This window comes from Oncorhynchus nerka, linkage group LG11, assembly GCF_034236695.1.
Source record: "Oncorhynchus nerka isolate Pitt River linkage group LG11, Oner_Uvic_2.0, whole genome shotgun sequence".
Lineage (NCBI taxonomy): Eukaryota > Metazoa > Chordata > Actinopteri > Salmoniformes > Salmonidae > Oncorhynchus > Oncorhynchus nerka.
In genome coordinates this window covers 39,293,213-39,304,034 of record NC_088406.1, presented here as the reverse complement: position 1 = coordinate 39,304,034, position 10,822 = coordinate 39,293,213, and the positions used below count along the sequence as shown (strand labels likewise).

Below are 10,822 nucleotides of genomic sequence, written 5' to 3'. Positions count from 1 at the left end.
TTTGATAGCACCATCTAATGGCCAAACCCATTCGTTACTGTGGGAGAGAAATAAAGGCTATTGTTAGAGATGGGGTTCCCAAGTGTATCCCAGGTGACCTACAAATTGATCTAATTTAATGTATTAACCCCAAAGGGGAACTTTGTCTGGGACGAAGAGGGACATCATCTGCTGTGCATCATGTGATTTTAACCAGTTATGAGTAGGCATTGCCCGTCATTTTTTGCAGACAGAAATGCAATGAGTCAACACGATTCCTTCTCAAATTTCTGATAGAATACAATAAAGCAAATCCTAATCCTAATGTTTATGATATGAACTTGTAGGAAACAGAAAGGGAAGGGACAGACATACAGCACCAGTAAGAGGTTTGGACACACGTACTCATTCTTTGGACACTGTGTTTACAAACCTCCAAACGAGCTTCAACACCATACAACACTCCTTCCATGGCCTCCAACTGCTTTTAAATGCTAGTAAAACTAAGTGCATGCTCTTCAACTGATTGCTGCCTGCACCCTCCCGCCCGACTAGCATCACTACTCTGGACAGTTCTGACCTAGAATATGTGGAAAACTACAAATACCTAGGTGTCTGGTTAGACCGTAAACTCTCCTTCCAGACTCACATTAAGCCTCTCCAATCCAAAATGAAATCTAGAATCGGTTTCCAACAAAGCATCCTTCACTCATGCTGCCAAACATACCCTCGTAAAACTAACTATCCTACCGATCCTTGACTTCGGCGATGTCATTTACAAAATAGCCTCCAACACGAATTGCAAAAACCCCTGAAGCTGGAGTTTTATATCTCCCTCTCTAACTTCAAGCATCAGCTGTCAGAGCAGTTTACCGATCACTGTACCTGTACACAGCCAATCTGTAAATAGCGCACCCAACCACCTCATCCCCATATTATTACTTACCCTCTTTCTCTTTTGCACCCCAGTATCTCTACTTGCATATCGTCTGCATATCACTAGTGTTAATGCTAAATTGTAATTATTTCACCTCTATGGCCTATTTATTGGCCATCTCCCTACTCTTCTACATTTGCACACACTGTACACAGATTTCTCTATTGTGTTATTGACTGTACGTTTGTTTATGTGTAACTCTCTGTTGTTGTCACACTGCTTTGCTTTATCTTGGCCAGGTCTCGGTTGTAAATGAGAACTTGTTCTCAACTGGCTTACCTGGTTAAATAAAGGTGAAATAAATTAAATAAAAATTTAATATTTTGTGCAAAGCTGTCATAAAGGCTGTCATGGGGTGGCAGGCAGCGTAGTGGTTAGTGTGTTGGGCCAGTAACCGGAAGGTTGCTATATCGAATCCCTGAGGTGACAAGGTAAAAATCTGTTGTTCTGTCCCTGAACAAGGCAGTTAACCCACTGTTCCTAGGCTTTCATTGTAAATAAGAATTTGTTCTTAACTGACTTGCGTAGTTAAATAAAGGTTAAGTTGAAAAAAGGCAGGTACTTTGAAGAATCTCAGACATATTTAACACTTTTTTTGGTTACTACGTCATTCCATATGTGTTATTTCATAGTTTTGATCTCTTCCCTATTATTCTACAATGTAGAACATAGCAAAAATAAAGAAAAACCCTTGAATGAGTAGGTGTGTCCAAACTTGACTGGTACTGTCCATCTGTATTATCCAGGGGGGAGTCGGCTTGGAGGAAGACATGAGTCCGTTAAATCTAGACCAGCTTCAGATTGGATCATACAGGGTTGTATAAAAATTGTTAAAAAAAATTTGGGGGGACAATCTCTGAAATTATGTTCTGAAATAGTTTCTTTAAAGTACACCAAAGAAAATGTAACATTGAGGGCAATAAAACAAGATGTGCACAAATGAGATAAGACAAGGTATTGATCAGAAACCATAAAGACCATTTAAATCATCAGTAGTCATCAGGAGAAGCAGTACAGGGCAGTACAGGGCATTACACCTAATTTACACCCTACGCAAGTACACAACACAAGCCATTAGAAATGTGCGTTCTTGCATTGTGTGCATGCGTAGGGTATACAGTTCACATTGAGTTAGAGATTAGAACACCTCCTTCATAATGAACGGTTGACCAACATGTTTCTGATGTTCGTCTGTTGGTGGCAGCAGTGGGATCTGTTCATGTGTTTTTAGGTCTGGAGCCACAGTGGACATAGCACTCAGAGGCACTGAGGCACGCAATGAGACACATCAATGATGGGCCAGATCAGGTGTCTGTTGTTCAGAAGCTAACAGACACCAGTATGACGGTAACATTGTCGGCACATCCTCTTCTCACTGCCTCGTTGGCCAGTCTCTGACATGCTGCTTCATAGTGGCCTTCTTCCTCAGTCTGTCCCTCCTTCCTCTCAACACTCCCATTCTGAAAATACCCGCAAAACAGTCTCACACACCGCAGCAAACACACATCATGAGACCTCTTTTATCCATAAACACATATTGTGAGCATGATGTATACCTGCAAGACGTTGAGAACGTATTTAACAGCATCCTCTGCAGAAAACACTTTAAACAGACCATCACAGCCCAGGATAATGAACCTGAGAGAGAGAAAAAGAGAAAGAGAGAGAGTTCACCCATCAGTCCGCCAACAAATTCAATTAGCTTTTCCAAGCCCACATCATGTCAGTTCAGTGACTACTTCAAAGGAAGGGAGTAAAAGAAAATGGATTTACAAAGTATTGGAACGGGGCTCGGCTGGGAGTACCTGGCATAGTGTTACCTGTCATTGGTTAAAACCGTACATGTCTTACTGATCATTGGTTGAAAGAGTCAGTGTCTTACCTGTCATTGGGTGTAAGCTGACAGCGTCTGAGGTCAGGTGTGGATATGACTCCAATGCGTTTGTACTGTCCATCTCCTATAGACCTGGACACTTCCAGCACCCCAAGGACTCTCCCATCCCTGCAGCAACATACACAGCAGCAACCATGGATAAAGAGTTGATTAAATAGTTATTCCTCCTCACAGAGCAGGTCAAGGACATCACTAGTACTTATCAAAGATTATTTTTGTTGTTGATGGTTTTTTCCAGGCACAGATTTAGAGAGAAAAGATATGAAAGCCCAGTGAAAGCCCAGTGAAAGCCCAGTACCTCACGGTGCCCCCCGCCCGCTGGATCCTCATGCGCTCCTCGTAGATGGTGGGGTTGTGTTCCTTACTGAGCGCCAGAGTGACACACTTCCTATCTCCGCCCTGCATTTCCTGTTCCATCCGACAAAGAACCGCCTACAGAAAGACAGAGACACAATGTTACAGGTGAGGAAATGTACTACAACGCAACAGAATAAAAAAAGCCGCTTCCTATGGCAATATCATCATTGATGATGGCTAAATAAACAGGTTATGTATAAAATTGCACCCTATTCCCTAGTGCATTACTTTAGCCAAGGGTCAATAGGGCACTGGTCAAAAGTGGTGCACTATATACGGAATGTGTGAGCAGAGGAGCACCTTACCCTGCTGTCTCCCAGGTTGGCTACATACACCATGTCATCCACCACTAACATACAGGTGGCTGTAGAGCCATCCTTCCAGGCAGGCTTCCTGTGGGACCAGACCAAACACACTGTACACATCGCTTCATACTTTCATTCATGTAGGACAGATTAGCTCATCAATTTATAAGGCTTCTAAAATACTCCCAAATGGCACCCTATCCCCTACATTGTGCACTACTTTTGATCAGGGCCCATTTGGGAAACAAAGCTATATAAGGAATTGTTGGGAGAGTTGTCCGTCTTCCCTTATCATAGTTACCAAGAGAGTGCGTCATATCTACCAGAACCTAGTCACTGCTGTTGCCTAAGGTCAGGTTTACAAGACTAAGCACTTACTGGCTGGAGGCTTTTTTCAGGAAGTCTTCGTCTGTTTGTCGGAAGGTGTCTAGTAGGCACTTCTTCACGAGTTTGTCCAGGTTCTCAGTTTCTACTGTGGGAGGAGACACACAATATGCATTAGATATTGATGAATCTTCTAGAATATTGTGAAGAGATAATACCACTAGAAATGAAAGCCATGTTTATTGAGGATGAATAGGCATGTGATCTGAGTCATTTTTTAAATGATTTAACCAGGCAAGTCTGTTAAGAACACATTCTTATTTACCATGACAGCCTATCCCGGCCAAACCCAGACAATGCCGAGCCAATTGCGCACCGCCCTATGGGACTCCTAAGCACGGCTGGTTGTGATACAGCCTGGAATCGAACCAGGGTCTGTAGTGACGCCTCTAACACTGAGATGCAGTGCTGCGCCACTCAGGAGCCAAATCTCAAGAATTAACTGATGTATATTGAATATGTGAAGAGATAAGACAACAAATAAATCCAGCCCAGTATTTTGACAGTGAAGAGGAGATCTGAGTCTTTCCATTCACCTTTAGGGAACTTCAGGGCCAGAGTGTGGTGAAGATGTTCTGCAGCGAAGCGAGAGGCTCTAGCTCCTCCATGGCCGTCGAACACAGCGAAGTAGGCCAGACGAGACCTTCAACACAGACAGTAGTGTACGTCACTTCACTGGAGCACACCATCACACCTTCCAGGTCCTAACAGACTGACACTCCCCTATGTTAGAGAGAAGGGGGCTTAGGATGTCTCCCAAAAGACATTCTTACCTATATAGTGTACTACTTTTGGAGGGTCTGTTCAAAAGTAGGAAACTACATATGACTGGCAATAGGGTGCACTTTGGGACTCATCCTGACACTGCCCTGTGTCAGAGGGGACTTACACTGTAGTTGGAAGGGTGGACAGGCAGGATTTCATGTCAGATAGGAGAATGTGAGCGTCCTGCATCTCCTCTCTCTCTCCCCTCCGAGCGGCTACATACCCCTTCAGTATAGGCACACCTGGGGACACAGAGAGTGATCACTTTCACTCAGAGATTGATCATCTGGGAACACATAGTGATCTCTCATAGCTAGTAGTAACTTTACACCCAGACACAGACAGACAAGACAAACATAAAATAAGTGACATACTGCACATTCATGTGGAAATGTCGAAAACCTTTACAAACTTTCTTTTCTTCTAGTTTTTGTTCTTCCACCACCTCATCATCATCAGGTGCGTCTCTTTTCCTCTTGGACCCCCTGTCCTCCAGGGGTGATGGACATGTCTTCTGTACCGAGGCTTCACCTGATGCAGGACGAACCGGGACAGACAATGAAGGGAAAAGATAGCTATTCAGTCATCCACTGCTAACTCAACTACCCAGTTTAGCAGTTACAGCTTAGCAGTTCCAGTTTAGCAGTTCCAGTTTAGCAGTTCCAGTTTAGCTAACAAGTAACGTTTGATAGCTAGTCGGGAAACCCACTGCGCTGGGCCTATCAAATTAATGACTAGCTATTCTTATAAAAAAGAAACTGTTAGATGATATTTGTTCAAGTAACGTTAGCTCGATAGCTAGATTTGGTTGCTCTCTGTGTGCTACATAGCAATTGACTTGCTAACTCAAACAAGGCTCGCTAACCTCACATAATTGGCTAATGTAATGTTAGCAAACACGTTATAGCAGAGGCTGGGTTAGCATTAGCAAGCTAACGTTATTTGATTACGACACCTTGAAACATGTTAAATGTGTAATTCGTGAAACATGTTTAAAGTAACATATCAAGTTATCTACCTGCGGTTTGGGTTGGTTCTGGAAGATCGTCAAATAAATCCATATTGAAGAAGGCGCTTTCGCTGGTTTGCTGCTTCTGGCTTCATTCAGGGGCGCTCGCAAATAGTAGCTAATGAACATTAGCACATCTGTATTATTTCATCGTGACGTATTCTCAAAAAGTTTGCCTATTTTCTATGAACATTTAGCTAATTAGCTAGTCCGATATGTATATGGTTTAATAAAAATTAAACTAAACTAAGAATTACGGAAAACATCAGCTATTACTTCAAATATTAATATGTTTCACAAATACTCTATGTCAGCGTTGGTGGTATAGTGGTGAGCATAGCTGCCTTCCAAGCAGTTGACCCGGGTTCGATTCCCGGCCAACGCAAGTTATTTTGTAATACTGTATGATCTCGCAATGCTATGTGAAAACATTTGGCTATAAGCTACAAAACATTTTCTACATATTTTTTTCCCAAACAATAACCGACACGAAAGTGCCAAAAATGCAACATTAAATGAAGATGTTCAAAAAGGGTTGTGATATAGCCTTCAACCACCTGGCGACGCCCGACGATTTTGGTCTCTAGTCGAACTCGGAAGCTATGTCAAGCTTTGCTTTTAATAGCATCACCGCAGCAAGGTTAAGACATCCGGTTTTCGTATTATGCCTTCAAAATAAATGTCCGCGGTGAAGACGCTATGGGTATGATACAAAATCAATATTTTTTGCAGATTTGCATAGTGCATAGTGTTAAAATTATGTCAAAAAAATGTATAACAACATGGGGCGAATTTTTTTTACCAAAGAGAATTATTACATGTACTCCACTTTATAAATAATATTATAAAGTGGAGTGCATTGAGAAATGGTTGGAGATTAAGTAAATGAATGTAAAGAACATACAGTAGTAATAGCCTACCGGTAAAACAAAAAATATAGGCCTAAAATGACAATTTAAAAAAATTTAACATTATTTTGATTGTATGATTATTGTTAATTTATTGCTGCTATTGTTCAAGGTTGCAATTTAGAAATGTAATGTTTAAGAAAAGTCTTAGTTTATGTTTGTTGTGTTGCACAAACAAATTGCACATCAATGTGTGTCCATTAAACCATAGTCCAGTTTACTCACTAGTGTCCATCCCTATTATACAAAAAAATAAGTGAATTTGAACAAAAAGCTAGGTCTTAGGAGGTGTTGCTGCACTTTTACTGTCGTCAGATAAGTTTTAATGGAGTAACTGGACTCTATGGCACAAATATAGCACTGTACAAGGAAAATGATCGATTGTGTGCCCATAAAACCAGGGTCCAGTCTACTCACTGTCCCTAGAATACAAATCAGGTGCTCATCAGCATTGGGATAATATAGGTTGTTAACAGGTGTGCCAGTCAGTTAACACCCCATCCACTGATCACATTGTTGTTCCCCACGATGAAATCGGGGAGGGGACTGTGGTCTGTCTCCGTCCGTTCATTAGTCACATGAAATATTTTAGACAGCACTGTTCAATCTTCGCTAATGAAAACCAAGAGGGTTCTAGCTTCCTCCTTCATGACTGGGAAAGGCCTCAATTCTAGGCCGTAGAAAAACCTACATCCATCTCATTAGATCAGAACAGGATGGATCAACAATGATTCATATTACTTGCATCCTAAAAAAAGACTAGTTGTGTTTTGCTGCAAAACACACATTATTTGTCTACCCATATGATGTAGATCATTGTTAAGTTATTTGATGTATAAGCTTCAGTAACAAAATAACACCATGGTTGTAACAAGACTTTAAACAGGTACTTTTTGTGTACAATATGTTTATCTGGAGTCCACACTGGTAAGTTAACTTATGTAAATTAGACAGTCACAGAGGATTTTCTGCTGGTCAGAGCATAGAACTTTCCATTCAGCTTCAGGCAACTTTAATGTAAGGCATGATCACACCTGTAGTGACTACTTCTATCTGTCACACCCATTGTTGCTTATCCATAGTTCACTCGATATATCAACGTAATTAAACCCAACACAATGTTGGGTTTAAACAGAATGCTTCCCACCACTTGATCACATAACTAGACGTGATCTGTACGTGATCCCAAAGCTGCCACCAACGTAGCGGAAGAAAGTGAAAGCTGCAACAGGGACTCTAACCAGGACGTATACTTGGCAAAGTGAGCTCTAACTGATGTTGCCATGAAAGCCTAGTAGACCTCTGGGCAGAGGCAGTAGGCCTAAAATCCTGGCATATGCCTTGTTACAATAGCCTAAGTATATAACATGATTAACACAACCATAATAATCATCATGAGACGGCCTTGGAAGTGTAAGCCAACTATTTTTTTTTAGGTCTTCTGTTTCCTCACATTTATTGATGAATTAATTTCCCATCATGAAAATGCATCCCCATTCCCCAATCAAATATGTTTATCAATACCACAAAAAAAAAAAAGTGAAAACAAGCATAGAAAACAGCAATGGCATTAATACTTTTTTTTTTAACGTAAGGCTACTATTATATTATAAATAGTTCGGTGACAACCTGGTTGATTAACAATATTGGTTTGTTAAAATGTTTGTTTTGTTATATAAATAATTGTGGGACACAAAAAAGGCAGTGTAGAACACCATTGCCCAAAATGCATTGCTCCAATAACTTTCAAAAGATTGTTCTGAAGTTTGCTCCCCAAAAAACGTATTTTCCTATGAATGAAGTCCACAAATCTTTTTATGTTTTCCTTTGAATTTAGTTGCACAAAAATGTATGTATTTTCACACAAATTATGCCACACAAAAACACATGAAATGTGCTGAAATACTTTTTTTTCTACATATTTGCAGGAATTGAGTGTGAGATTATGTTGAACATATATATAGCATTCTGTTGGTGGCAAGAATGTTGTATAATAATTTAAATAGAAAAACTGGAAGTGTTGAATCAAGTGTTGTTTTTCGTATCAGTTCATACAGTGCCTTAAGAAAGTATTCAGGCCCCTTGACTTTTTCTACATTTTGTTACGTTACAGCCTTATTCTAAAAATTATTAAATCGTTTTTTCCCCCTCATTAATCTACAATACCCCATAATGATAAAGCAAAAACATGTTTTTAGAAAGGTTTGGCACACCTGTATTTGGGGAGTTTCTCCCATTCTTCTCTGCCATTCCTCTCAAGCTCTGTCAGGTTGGATGGGGAGCATCACTGCACAGCTATTTTCATTTCTCTCCAGAGATGTTCGATCGGGTTCAAGTTCAGGCTCTGGCTGGGCCACTCAAGGGCATTGAGAGACTTGTCCCAAAGCCATTCCTGCATTGTCTTGGCTGTGTGCTTAGGGTCCTGTTGGAAGGGAAACCTTCACCCCAGTCTGAATTGAACCCTGCGGCACACCCATAGAGACTGCCAGAGGTCCGGACAACAGTCCCTCCGATTTGACACACTGGACTCTATCTGAGATGTAGTTGGTGAACCAGGCGAGGCAGTCATTTGAATAACCAAGGCTGTTGAGTCTGCCGATAAGAATGCGATGATTGACAGAGTCGAAAGCCTTGGCCAGGTCGATGAATACGGCTGCACAGTATTGTATTTTATTGATGGCGGTTATGATATTGTTTAGGACCTTGAACGTGGCTGAGGTGCACCCATGACCAGCTCGGAAACCAGATTGCATAGCGGAGAATGTACGGTGGGAATCGAAATGGCCGGTGATCTGTTTGTTAACTTGGCTTTCGAAGACTTTAGAAAGACAGGGTAGGATAGATATAGGTTTTTAACAGTTTAGGTCTAGAGTGTCTCCCCCTTTGAAGAGGGGGATGACCGCGGCAGGTTTCCAATCTTTAGGGATCTGAAACGATATGAAAGGAGAGGATGAACAGGCTAGTAATAGGGCTTGCCACAATTGTGGCGGATAATTTTAGAAAGAGAGGGTCTAGAATGTTCAATTGAACATAAACGTTGCTATACTGAACAACCAGTTGGAGGGATTTGGTTGTGGGCAGATCACTTTTGTCAAGTCAATGGTCACCGCCTTTCAAAGTGTGTTGCATTCTGGGGTAACATTTTTCCAGCTTGCCTACATGTCAACTGCTTGAACTTTACAAAAATCATGTGATCAAAGTTCATGAAGTTTTGACTGAGGTCAACTGCTAGTTTCTGTAGTTGCTTTTCACCAACATCATCCTGCTGCATTGTGGGAGGCTATTGTCAACAATCATTAGGATGTTTTAGTTTGATCCACTCGAACATAACCAAAACATGAACCAATTTGTTGTGATTCATGTGTACAGTGGATATACAGTATACCGATAAATGTGATATTTGAGACTCTCAGTAATTGATTGTACACTGTGTAGCCTACATACACACATATTATTATATTATGATTTCAGTTTGTGAGTGTGTGATATGGGGGTTAGATATGCCTACATATATATCTCTTGGGAACATTGCCATGTTGATATGAGCCTTGCTGTTGGAAATCCACATTAGTGTCCGACTTTCAGCTGTCACAGATGCACTTCCCTCGACTTCACTCCTCCACTTTTGTCCACTGTCGGTTGCTTTGGCCTTACCACTCAAATGCGCCTATAGGTTGTGAGTTGGGGAATGCCATTAGCTTTCCAATGACCTTTAAAATACGGAATTAATTTCTTCAAGCCACACCTCGTCACACCCACCAAAAGGGAGCAAACGTACCTCAAAGTCTGTTCAAGAACGTACAACTACAGTTCATCCATGTAGTTTATGGGCCTAGCTACATGTCTTATTCCCCCCTCTATACGTCACTTCCGGATGAACATGCAACAAGGGAGAGTTTGTTGTTTTGAAAAGTTTGTGACAAAGTTTGCTGTTTTGGAAAGTTTTGAAAGTCTGGTTAATAGAAAGCTACCTTTTGAGTTTGGATCTGGCGATGCGGTTGGCATCAGTTGATGGAACCGCTACTATCTGTCCAGTGATCCTGCCGACCAAGGCCGGGTATGAGGAGTTGCTTGGTGTAGCTGCTAGCTAGCTAGATGCCTATCAAGTGTGGTGGAATATTCTATTCAAGTGAGAGAGACTTTGTCATTTCTTCAAACAATCATGTTTATTCAATATCGACTAATTATTGCAATAATGAAACCATCGACCCAACAGTCTTGACATTTGGGCCGAGAGCCTTACTGATAATGATAAAACAGAGACCTTATATAGGACTTAAAAAT

The 10,822-nt window shown here is 41.1% G+C and overlaps 1 protein-coding gene and 1 non-coding gene across 4 annotated transcripts; one reads left to right on the top strand and one right to left on the bottom strand.

The window, feature by feature from the left end:
- Positions 1-1,873: 1,873 nt before the first annotated feature.
- Positions 1,874-5,865, bottom strand: ilkap (integrin-linked kinase-associated serine/threonine phosphatase). 3 transcript variants are annotated; one of them, XM_029673939.2, is made up of 10 exons: positions 5,640-5,865; positions 5,024-5,152; positions 4,746-4,863; positions 4,393-4,499; positions 3,851-3,941; positions 3,473-3,560; positions 3,109-3,242; positions 2,799-2,918; positions 2,473-2,554; positions 1,874-2,376 (listed from the first exon to the last, which is right to left on the bottom strand). In XM_029673939.2, exons 1-10 carry the CDS (start codon positions 5,680-5,682, stop codon positions 2,236-2,238), a joined length of 1,053 nt encoding a protein of 350 aa, XP_029529799.2. In that variant the 5' UTR covers positions 5,683-5,865; the 3' UTR covers positions 1,874-2,235. The 3 variants fall into 3 exon arrangements, with proteins under 3 accessions (XP_029529799.2, XP_029529800.2, XP_029529798.2); XM_029673940.2 differs by having other exon boundaries at positions 3,851-3,944; positions 5,030-5,152; positions 5,640-5,864; XM_029673938.2 differs by having other exon boundaries at positions 3,851-3,944; positions 5,640-5,863.
- A 78-nt stretch (positions 5,866-5,943) lies between these two features.
- On the top strand, positions 5,944-6,015 carry trnag-ucc (transfer RNA glycine (anticodon UCC)). The gene has a single exon. It is a non-coding gene; the product is annotated as a tRNA-Gly (tRNA).
- The last annotated feature ends 4,807 nt before the right edge of the window (positions 6,016-10,822 follow it).